The 12,231-nt window shown below is 41.1% G+C and overlaps 1 protein-coding gene across 12 annotated transcripts in view; it reads right to left on the bottom strand.

Annotated features, from left to right (window-relative positions):
• The window catches only part of LOC147152567 (peripheral plasma membrane protein CASK-like), a 49,947-nt gene that overhangs the window by 8,008 nt on the left and 29,708 nt on the right, over positions 1-12,231 (bottom strand). For 4 of the 12 annotated variants that reach the window (XM_086048534.1, XM_086048533.1, XM_086048538.1 and 1 more), the window contains exons 11-22: positions 11,777-11,794; positions 10,979-11,103; positions 8,234-8,311; positions 8,054-8,134; positions 5,792-5,980; positions 5,582-5,660; positions 5,421-5,506; positions 4,534-4,620; positions 4,398-4,466; positions 4,259-4,294; positions 566-604; positions 51-247 (exon numbers count right to left, since the gene is read on the bottom strand). In XM_086048534.1, coding sequence (XP_085904660.1) covers positions 51-247; positions 566-604; positions 4,259-4,294; positions 4,398-4,466; positions 4,534-4,620; positions 5,421-5,506; positions 5,582-5,660; positions 5,792-5,980; positions 8,054-8,134; positions 8,234-8,311; positions 10,979-11,103; positions 11,777-11,794 — 1,084 coding nt within the window. The remainder of the gene's footprint in view (positions 1-50; positions 248-565; positions 605-4,258; positions 4,295-4,397; positions 4,467-4,533; positions 4,621-5,420; positions 5,507-5,581; positions 5,661-5,791; positions 5,981-8,053; positions 8,135-8,233; positions 8,312-10,978; positions 11,104-11,776; positions 11,795-12,231) is intronic. The other 8 variants (XM_086048536.1, XM_086048542.1, XM_086048543.1 and 5 more) reach the window with 5 other exon arrangements.

The raw sequence follows: 12,231 nt of genomic DNA, 5'->3' as shown, positions 1-12,231 counted from the left end.
ATCAGCAGAAAGGCAAACCAGGAAAGCGTGATGCTCGTTTTGTCACTCACCACTCCTGCAGCTCTGGGGAAGGGATAAGGCCCGCTGTGCCGTTCTTGGTATTCTCTAGCTTTCCCTGCCACCAATTGTGGTCATCCTTGGAGATAATCTGAATGATGTCACCCACCCGGAAGCAAATGCCTGCTTCCTTACAAGGTATGAGGTCATCTTTTGTCGGGTCATACTCAAACTGAGCCCGGACATAGATCTGCAGGGGCAGAACGGTCAGATGTGATTTTTGTTTGTAGTATCATGGGAAACTCCATGATTGTTTCAACTGCCATATAAGAATGGAGTGGCTCCTAAATCAACATTTTTACAAAAACAAAGTCAGCACACCTCAATCACGAACCTAAACGTGAAGGTAGCAAAAAAAAACAGAACTGCAGAGAGAATGCGTCATACTAGCTAACGGTAACTGCTAGTACGGGCCAGTAAGATAATTTGAGAGAGGCTTAGTGCTTTGCGACAGGGATTGGCTGAGTCGCCATCTACTTCTACGTGCTTCCTCTAGTAGACATCTTACCTTGATGGACAATTTGTCCTGGATAGCAGGTCTGGAGATCTATGGAGTTGAGAGCATCACACACTTACACATAAATCATGCAGTAGTATATGTTGTGGGGCACAATGAGGCGCACGACTGTAAGATAGACATTTGCAGACATCGTCTGTCCACATGCCATCAGTGGTACACACACACTTTTGAGCATCACGTTAACCGTGCAGCTTGTGAATGTTTGAGGTTTGCAGGGGAAATTGTGACGGGGAAAACATTGTGTGTTATTACTTCAATCTCTAGCCTTCCAAACACGTGGTATTCGAATATGTTTGATGGATGGATGATTAATATGAATCCCAATTGAGTTCTAAGCATGACTCACAGCACTGGCGCATGACTGCCGCATGACCATGTCATATGTCGGCAGGGCGTGTCCTGCCTAGAACTCAACTGGGAGTCTAAAATAACATAAGAAGGCCTTTATTGATAGAGCTCTGGATGTCACGTGACTGATCCCGCATGCATTTTTAAAAAAAAATGTATGCAGCATGCTGGCGGCATAGTAGCAGTGGGCAGGTGAAGGATTTACACTCCCTGTGATGGCTGGCTGTGATGTGGAGGAAAGAGGTGGAACCAGAAGACATCTAGAAGAAATCTACATTTGTTCGAGTCTATTATTTGATGTATGTGTATTTATTTATATAAACCTTTATGGTTGAGGTTTTCTGTTCAACCTTGGTGAATACTGTCTCGAGTGTTTGATCGCAGGCCATTGACTATATGTGGAAACGCTTTGCGCTTCCTGTACAGTAGGTGGCAGTATGCACCAAAGAGCTGTAATCCGCCCATTAACAAAGAAAGAGGAGGAGAAGAAGAAGAGTAATTTATAAACAGCAGTTGTACTGCGCTACATGTACTGTTGTACTACTGATTGGATTTCATTTACCCTTGGCCAATGTTAAAACTTTTTGGCGTTTTAGGAGTTACAGCTGTAGGCATCGACGGACTGACGGACCGCCGGACTTCTGACAGACTAACTGACGGGCTGACCAACTGGCGATGACAGGTTGTTTCAGCTTGAAAAAAATGACAGGAAGGACTGATGAATGACAGATGGGTACCCAGAGGCCGCTGACGGATGACGGACCGGCAAAATTGAGTAAAATACCTACCTCTGCAAATAAGCATTTACAGTGCACTGCTGGATGCGTAACTTTGCACATTGTACTATTCACAAAAACAGTTATCGTATTTTCCGGACTTTAAGCCGCACCTTTACATAAGCCCCACCCACTCCCACCCAAAATACTGAAAAAAACATATATAAGCCGCACCTATGTTGAAAAATTTGATATTTACTGCATTTAGAGAACAATTTCGAATTGTAAATGTACATGTATGTAAATGAGCAGATTTTTTCCTAAAAAGTGCCTTTTAACACGGCAGCAACTTTGCTGATTAAAACGGAACAGAACCAAGAGGATAAACAGTACTTATCTTCATTTCACCGCCCGCTGCGACTCCGGTTTGTAAGTTAACATCCTTTTATTGCTCTACTTCCACATACCACCCAATGCAACAACGCCCTCGCCTGTTGAATTCCTCCACCTGCAGTCACATCCGAGTCAACGCAAAAAATGTTTCTTTCAAGAATATGTTCTATGCAAGCCCATTAGTTGAAACAGGGCATTCTGATATATATTGCGTTTGTGGAATAAGTGTTAATCCACTCGTTGTGAGCCATCTCCATTTTGTCTTCTGTCGACTGAAAATAACATCACAACTGCTCACAACGACCAATCACGGCTCAGATTCAGAAAACATGATTGGTTGTTGTGAGCAGTTGTGATGTCATTTTCAGTCGACAGACGACAAAACGGCCGCCCCCACAGATGGCTAAAAATGAGTGCATTTTGCTGCTGAACTTATATTCCACAAACGCAAAAGTAAAAGTGCTCGGAACATATTCTTGAAAAAAATATGTTTGGGTTGACTTCCGCTTTAATGGCAATTGTATTGTAATTAGACCGCCTCTAGCAGTGGAAGAAAAATCCACAGAATAGCCACACTGGTCTATGGCTTGAAGTCCAGAAAATAAGATGATTGTTTTTCTCATTTTAAAATTAAAAATTCAATTTAAAACAGCAATAATTATCAATAGGGCGGCACGGTGGTCGACTGGTTAGCACGTCCGCCTCACAGTTCAGAGGTCGTGGGTTCGATCCCGGCTCCAGCCTCCCTGTGTGGAGTTTGCATGTTCTCCCCGTGCCTGCGTGGGTTTTCTCCGGGTGCTCCGGTTTCCTCCCACATTCCAAAAACATGCATGGTAAGTTGATTGGATACTCTAAATTGCCCCTAGGTGTGATTGTGAGTGCGGACGTTTGTCTCTGTGTGCCCTGCGATTGGCTGGCAACCAGTTCAAGGTGTCCCCCGCCTACTGCCCAAAGACAGCTGGGATAGGCTCCAGCACGCCCCACGACCCTTGTGAGGATAAGCGGTACAGATAGTGGATGGATGGATGGATAATTATCAATATTGACTGATATATACTTATATTGTGAAATATTTTTCAGCACAGACCTACTATAAGCACATTATGTTTAAAAAGGTGTTCATTTAAGCTTTATATGGACCAGTTTATTTGACTTTTTCATACCTCTTATTAGCTCAATCACTGCCATTGACAAATTTATTGGTCTTTACACAGTCCAGCCATTCAATTATTTTTTCAAACATTAGGGTAAAAGAGGGTCTGAAAATGTCTGGCAGTGAATGAGTTAAAGTTTAAGCATTATATGTGAAAATAAAATTATCCAAATTCTCCAGGTCATAATAGTAAAAAATAAATAAATAATGATCGATGATGACCAATATGAAATACTTTTTTGGTGATCTACTACTTTTCAGTCATATCGCCCAGTCTTAGCTACTGGCAGGATCAACCAGGTAACCTCGGAGCCAAGCGTGGTCTGGCTGGCGGGGAGCAACGCAAGGGGATGGCGGCTTAGTCAGTAAAACTCCAACCGATTCGATTTTTCAATATAATAATAAAAAATCTGAGTCGGAAGCGGAAGTGGAAGCACTGGTGTACTCGCTCGCGGCCTCACTGGCCCATGAGACACCGAGATCTTGTATTTCACTGTCATTTAGAAGTAAATAACTATACAATCAAGTGACATCTACATGATTAACAGATTCAGTCATTGACTCACCTGATATGAAGTGATGGCTACACAGGCGATAAGCGCCACTATGAGAAGGATCACATTTTTCCGTCTTGTTCTTGGCCCTTTTTCATGGCTGCTATCCATTTACTATGCATTGGTTCTTCTTTTGGTAGCCTGTAGAATGCTTGCCCTTTCCTTTGTCCCTTCTTGCTGTGGCCACCTGGTGCACAACTGTTGTCTACCATTTTCTAAGTGTGGCATTTGCGTTAACTGAAAGTAGCGACACGTTTTCTATGCTGCTATAGCGGCGTTGTTTACGTTTGGTGCAGTGCATTTTGGGATGCGTGACGTCAACGTCCGGAGCTCTATAACACTTCAAAGGAGCCTTTAGCAGAGTCCAGCTAGGGTTAAATGTCCCTTGGCCAAGACGGAAATTAAACAAGTATAGTAATGTAATGGTTCATACACATACATGCAGATTTGGATGACACAGATTTGGTACAGTGAGCAGTTGCTGCTGATGTAATTAGAAGTTTGCAGTACAACTCACCTGGCGAGCTTTGGGCTGAATTGTTGCTGGCAGATCCTATTGGGGAACCAACACATGCTTGTAAATATTAATAGTACTAGGAGAGATACTTGTTTTTTTTCCTTTACGTGTATTCATATTAGAGTGCATGTACACTCACCAGGATAGAGCTGGTGACACTTGCATGACCATTAGCAGCCGAATGTTGAGACAAATCTGGTGACTCCTTCTGCAACACAGACATTTTCCTATGTTTTTGTTCACTTGGACTCACATACGCAGACATGTAAGCATACCAGGTTTTGGTTCTGTACCTCACAAGACTTGGAGTGGGACCGGTAACTGGGTACTATCTTGAATGTGATGCTTCCCCTCATTTCCCTCTGTGGATGACAAACACTTAAAAACATGTATGCAAACATGGATGTGACATGAGACATGATGTGAGAAAGATCACACTATCCCATTGAACAAGCGCAATGTACCGTATTTTCCGGACTATAAGCCAGACCTTTATATAAGCCGTACCTACTCTATTTAAAAAAAAAAAAAGAATGAAAACACCATATATAGGCTGCACCTATCTGTTGAAATATTAGATATTTACTGCATTTACAGAATGATTTTGAACTCTAAATGTACGTGCATGTACCTGAACAGATTCTTTCCTAATAGTGCCTTTTAACATGGCAAATAAAGCACTTATCTTCTTTTCACTGCCCGCTGCCACTCCAGTTTGTCAGATCTACTTCCGCATACCACCTACAGCAGGGGTGTCAAAGTCAAATGGACGGAGGGCCAAATAAAATATTTTGCTACAAGCCGAGGGCCGGACAGATAAGAATGTTCATTGAAATTTTTTAAAATATCCAGATTGGATGGGGTCCTTCGCGCCTACTGCTGGTGTCACGCTTTATATTTCTGTAATATGGTTCTCACCTCCCTGGCTGTTGTGTTCGGAATTAGTAAACAAAAAATAAAATAAAGTACATTACTGCTACTTTTGCGAGGCAGCTCGTACGTCACTTCCACTTATGACCCGAGAAGAAGCCGCTGCCCGTCTTGTGAAACAAGATCAGCGGAACATTTGCGTTGGAAACAATTTTGTGATTGACTCAGGCTGCAAGATTGTATGAACTGTACATAATGTCTGGAAAATACAGTAACTCAGCCGCTAACTCACAAGCATTTTTTGGAGCTGTTCCACAGTTTGATTGGCAACACTGATGCCGTTAATCTCTCTGATTTCATCTCCTACATGCAGCGTTCCTGGAGTTGAGGAGCAAAAATTGAGGGTATTTACAAGGCATTATATGAGCATATGAAATAAAAAAGGGAGTTCACCTTGCCGATGAATCATTCCACCGTGCATGATTCGAGCCACGATGCAATGATTGAGCTCATTCATTTTCAGCGTAATTCCCTGTGAAATACAAACAGCACATCTGAGAGACGTTTTGCTGAATGACTGGGGGTCAATGCAACTTCAGGACAAACAACATAGTAGTATGTCTGTCATTTTCAGAAATGATTTCATTGTGTGTGTGTGTGCACCATGGCCTCATCTGTGTTCTTCTGGAACTGCACTAGGCGGACTCTGGTAACGTTCTCCAAGTCCATGTCTCCGTTGGTGCTATCTGGTGAGTCTCCGTTCAGGTAAGGGGACGTGGGTGGGGGGGTCACTCTAAGCGCCTCGTCACTGTAAACCTCATGGGCCACCACATCATGGGTCTGTAGCAGAGCCTGAGCACGGAAGCATTCATTCAGTGCTCAAATACACACCCGCAGCATTACAGTACGTGTGTTCGTGTAAGGCTTTAAAGAGTGTGGCTTACACTAATCCCCCGAGGCCACTGATCAAATCACTGACCCTTCGTATGTTTTTACTAATGACTATTAGCTGCCATTGCTCATCAATAGGCCAACATGCTCGCTGAGAATCGAGGAGGGACAACTACAGCTGGGAGCTTCCCTCTGCTCACTTTGCAGCCAAACTTAGAGGAGAGACACTGTCACAAAGATGGGCTTTTATGTAGTTTCACTTTAGAAAGTTGCTCGATGGCTCATTGGAGAAATCCAAAATAATTTGCGCACTTTGCAAGCCAAATTCAAATACCATATTAGTTGTATGTCTTTGGTGTATCGTTCAACAGTTGTATTATACAGGAAACTAATCATACTCAGGTATCAAAAAAAGCTATTAGAACAGTCTTTGAATCAAAACATTTTTTCCATATTAATTCCAACATTTTACTCAAGTAAATATGGTTCCAAGCTATGTAAAAAATTGTAGTTGAAAAATATGATTAATCTCGATTAATTATGGAAAATTGTGCGATTAATTAGTTTTAAAAAATGTAATCGTCACTAATATGTATGTACGTGTATATATATATATCAGAAAAAAAAACAAGAATAAATTATCTGGCCTGGCACTCAGGGGAGTCCGAGCAAATTTTAGTCAGGGGGCAGTGCCCCTGCAGCCCACCCCTCTAGTGCCCACCCAGTGTGTCTGACTAAATCAGACTAGGTCAATACCCAACATTAATTTCATTTGCTAAATGCCAGAATAATGAAAACAAGATGTAAAAAAGACAAATGCACAATAGGATAAAGACCCCTTTACTGTCTGACAAAACAAAAATTGAGTTTGGCCACAATGAGCATCGTATATGTTTGGATGAAAAAGGGGGAAGCTTGCAAGCCTGAAAACTCCTCTTACAACATTACACTTAAAAATAAACCAAATACAGCAAGGCCGGATGTCTGTAACTTCCACTACTAACCCAGGTTAAACTCACCTCTTCCCTGAAATACAAAGATCTTAGTCTGTCAGTCAGCATGTATCAATTCAACAATACTTCCTTCACAAAAATTATGTTCTTATTAACCGACACGTGAGTGCCATCTTGTGGCATCTCAGGGTGTTAAAGTGAGTTTTTCAGTGAACAGCTGAGGATAAGTGAAAAAGAAAAAAAAATGCCTAGGAGAATTTGCTCACTTTAAACACACTGCATACACATGCATATACATATGTGCAATACATTTATACATACACATATACATATATATATATATATACACATATATACACATATATATATATATATATACACACATATATATATATATACATATATATATACATATATATATAAATACAGTATATATACACATATATACATATATATATATATATACACAGTATATATACACATACATGTATCCACTAATTTACAGACGTTATGCTATGCATTACATTTGACACCGCAGCTCAGAAAGACAAAAACTACAGTAGTTCACCTTCAATAGGGAATCCCCTCCACATTTCTTGTGCCTCTGGAATCAATCTCTGAGTGAGTTCAAAACTTCCCCTCTAGTTCCGCTTTGACTGTGATACCCATCAGAAGAATGCGCCAACATTCCGCTCAACGGTGGGCTGGAGCTCGTCAGAGTGCTTTCTAGCCATCACTTGTGTCTTCAAGCTTTCCCCTGGCAGGTCTAACCTCAGTAACCCAGCTCAGGTGCTAAGCAGCTTTGTGTGGCCAGGCTAGTTATGCGGATTGCATACAGCACTCTACTTCTGACACAAAAGCTTGTAAATGAGCTCAGACACCCTGGCACGCACACACAAAATCCAAAATATATTCAACATGTGCACTCTACTCTGGAATGTTTTATCCATCCATCCACCCATTATCCGATCCGCTTAATTTTTAACCCCCCAAAAAATCATTAAAAACTCACAATTGGCAAGAGAGAGTGTTTTTGCGTGTGCGTGTGGGGTGTGTGTGTGTGTGGTGTGTGTGCCCGCACCATGAAGTGTGGTTGTGTGAGGATCCTTCTGAGCTCCTTGGCCTCTATGTTTTCTGGATAACAGGAGACTGTCTCGAGGACCTTGAGCAAGAATGATAAAGTAAAGCTTAACAGCACTGACACAAAGACGCACAACAACACCGCAACTTGTTCATTATATGAAAGTTACATAAAGCTTACCTCTTTGGCTCTCTGCACTCCATCACTGGGAGGATTTCGAATTTGTGGAGACGTCCTGGTGTTGATTTTGTCGTATAGCTGGAAAAGCAGAGAGAAGCAAAATGAGAAGACAAGCATGGGGAACTGGCATCCCCTGATCTCCCGCAAGTCTATTTGACCAAAACAAGTATCATTTCATCAGTCAACACTGGAGACACGTTTTCTTTTCACACAAAGCACTGAATGTGCCTGGTCGCCAGTACAGTAGCACACCAAACGGGTTCAATAGTCCAGAGTGAATAATAGGCCTGGACGATTACGTGAAAAATTAGAATCACGATTATTTTTGATTGATAGTGCAATCACGATTATTAAAGCAACGTTGATTATGGTGGCACTATATGGACAAGAGCAGTCGTGTTTTGCCCGAAGTCAAATACATTTCCAGTGGCTGAGTCAAGGATGAATGGCAATGATGTGGTAGTGAATCCAACTATGTCTAAACCAGGGGTGTCCATCTTTTTGCAAAAGGGGGCAAAATTTGGTGAGGTGAAAATGTGTGGGGGCCGACCATTCAGATTTCAGTTACTTTAATTTTTCGCTGCATTCTTGTCGTAGTTTGTTTTGTCTGGTAGTGACTCTTGATATTGAATTCCTTGAAAACAGCCACAGTCTCTCAGTGAACTAGGCAGACACAATTGTTTTTTTATTTCAGTGAAAATCTGCCAATTTCCACTTGTCCTGTAACCCATCTTGTCAACTTTCTTTTTCTTCACTACAGCCTCTAAGGGCCACACAAAGGTCATGTAGCGAGGGGTTCACGCTGACACCTAACAAAACTTAGGGCTCGGAGTGTATTTCACCTGAGAGTCATATAAAAAATATAAATATTTTTTGTACATCGTGTATTTTCTACTGTGGTCAAGAGTACTGACGGGTCATACATGATTAATTTCATGTCAGAAGGTGCGGGCCGGTGCAAATTTGAGCACGAGCCACATTTTGCCCCCATATTGGACTTTGTTCAATCTAATGTAACAATGTTGAAAATGAAACGTTTAACTTTGGTTTTGTCCTCGCGGGTTATCAAGCTGATGGCTATTTATTGCTAGCACGCAAAATTCCAATAGCTAACATTAGCATTAGCATTTTGATTTGACTATGGAAAGCTATACCAGTCCAGCAGGAACAGAGCCAGAGCAGCGTGGGTCCAAAATCCCTCCTCGTCTTTGAGTTCTCGCCAGTGAGTGAAAGCCAAGCCAATGTTGATCTTTTATGGGTTTTTTTCTCGTCAGACAAAACATTTTGTTTCTTGGTTGTTTTGTAGCTTCTGCCTTGGCACCAGTTGGCACGTACACGTGAAAATCGAGCATGGTCTTTATAACCAATGGGGAAAGGGGGGAAGTGACGTATGCCGTAATTTAAGTCAGCACATTTGTAGTTTTTTGTGTAGTAGGATTCCTACCCCCCTCCTCAAATTTGCTTAATGCCAGTAAAAGCGATACATACCCCCTCAGGCCATGACAAAGGTACCATTCAACCAATTATAAGTCGATGTTTGATCAGAAGAGTTAGGAAAATTTATTAAGGTCGTAAACCTGATTATTCATTGATTTCAAAACATAGAATTTATTCAACTACTAAAAAACAACTGCTCATAAATACCATCATAGCCTCATGCCCAATCATCCCTGCACATTGAACACTTTATTCTTGAACACGCTATTCTTTTAGTTAAGTACAAAATGACCTTGTAAGTATGTCAAATTCAAGCCTCCTGCATTTTCACTCTGCTACATCAATACCTTTGATGTCTTGCATCATTGAACACATTGAAGCATTACCCTTATCTCTTGATCAAATTTATTTTATTGCATCTTATGTTGTTTTCACAAGTCTTACGGTGCTAACCTGGGATCTCAAGGATTGTGTTTCATGCCATGACACGTAGAAATGTGTGTTGGTAGACAAAAAAAAAAAGAAAGAAAAAAAAAAAAGGAGTCCTTGGAGCTTTTGTATCCTTGAATTTTGAGTAAAGGAAAATTCATTCAAACCTTGAAAACTCAACTTTCAATACAACTTTAATGCGCAACGAGAGAATAAATTAGTAATAAGGTACATAAAAGTATACTACAATAATAGAGATTGGAAAAAAACTCAAAACAAATATCGGCTGTTCCTGCACATTTTGGCCTCTTAGGGGCAGTGTGGTGCCGTGCATGGCGGAAGTACACACTTATAATGAGAACAGAAGAAGTTGCGATTGAACTTTAGTAATATAACTTTTTTCACAGATTGGAAAGAATTTTTGCCTTTGAGTAGTTTTATGTCACTTGTTTCCACAGTGTTTGTGTATGAATATTCATTATTTGAAGAAATATCACCCCCAAACACAATGTAATTATTGTTGTTGTGTGTTTAGTATTACAGTACACTCCAACAGGGGGCCATTAAACAATCAAAGCAGAACTTGTAAATGCACCCCGCCATTCTGCACAATGCACATTAATCATTTTTCTTTGATTAGAACATTTTAAGGATAAAGAGAACCAAAATCGAAATCATTTCGATTAATCATCTATCCCTGGCGGATAATAAACATTTGCAGCCCTTGCAACCATCAAAGTTGCTCATACCTGATATTTATGATCAGGGATAATGATTGGATCCACATTATTATGCAAGCAACAGGTTATGGATGCACCATGACATCATGATATCAATTTATGTGTGACAGAAACTTTAAGCTTAGGAAGGTCAACTCACATCTAACAGGGTGTGGAGATGTTGATCCTGGAAGACACTGTGGAGAAAATCCATATCTTTCTCGCTACAGTCTGTCAAAGCGTGAATCTCCTCTAGGCTATCCAAAACCTGTGAGACTGCCCCTGAGTGTGCAGACACAAACAAGTTAGCCACCCAAACATAAACGAGATGCTATACAATGCAATATTTACACTGAGCAGTCTCTCTAAACATTCAATACCACACAAAATGCAAACAGTGGTCATGGTACATGTGCCCACAGAAACAAAAACACGACAACAAACAGGCAAAGAGGACAGATGCACAATCACAGAACAGACAAAGTCACAACCACAAAAACAGGGAAACATTCAACTACTAAACCCGAAGTACCTGCTGCATTGCCCACACATGCAGCAAAACCAGAGAAACAGTAGCAGTGGTGTCAATACGACATTAGAAGAAATTCAGCTCACAAAGTCAAACAGTGGATGGTTGCAAGGAGCAGCACATTCAAAATATATTGAATACTATTCTCACATTTTGTTAACTACATTCAAAACCTCACCAACCAACTATGCATAGTACATTGTTTGTTCACCCTCAGCATCTATGCTTTTGGCTGGGTGGGGGTGGGGTGGGGGGTGTTTGGGGTGAACGTTTTTGGAGCAAAAGCACACAATTCATTAAAGGGCTTTTAAAAGGGAGATGTGGGAAACAAAAGGACAGGAACCTTAAACACAAATGCAACTAAAAAGGGATAGGAGTCAAGAGGATAACGCACGTCAAGGTTTTAAACGTGGGGGCAAGGGTACGTACTTTCTGCAGCTAGCAGTCCTAAGAGCGGCAAAGCACAAGAAAAGAGACTGGCATTAGAGGAGCTTGACAGAAACCCTTTCACAATCGTTTGATTTCACAATGACAAGGAAAAGTGTGTGTGAAGCAGGGCATATGATGACAGAAAGAGCAGCTGCAGCAGAGGGGAAAACTAACATCAGCAGAAGCAAAAAATAAGCTGGTAAGATGCTGTAAGCAATAGCATGCACTAAGAACAGAAGCATGTCGGGGACAGACAACTTCAACAAGTCGACCAAGAAATCAAGAAGCGCTGTTGCATGACTCAGCAAACCTGTGCAGGGTTAGAGTTACTTAGCTACATATCCAACACAGTAGAAATCACATCAAGTGTATTCATTTGCCATTTCAGTGAGATTTTAACATTTAAGAAAGTGCATTGTAAATTGTCATTTTTCTCATTTCCAGTTGTGCGTGAC

This window comes from Filicampus tigris, chromosome 1, assembly GCF_054856515.1.
Source record: "Filicampus tigris isolate MCC_2025a chromosome 1, RoL_Ftig_1.0, whole genome shotgun sequence".
NCBI lineage: Eukaryota > Metazoa > Chordata > Actinopteri > Syngnathiformes > Syngnathidae > Filicampus > Filicampus tigris.
Note: the sequence above shows the minus strand (reverse complement) of the source record. Positions and strands in the feature narration are given on the sequence as shown.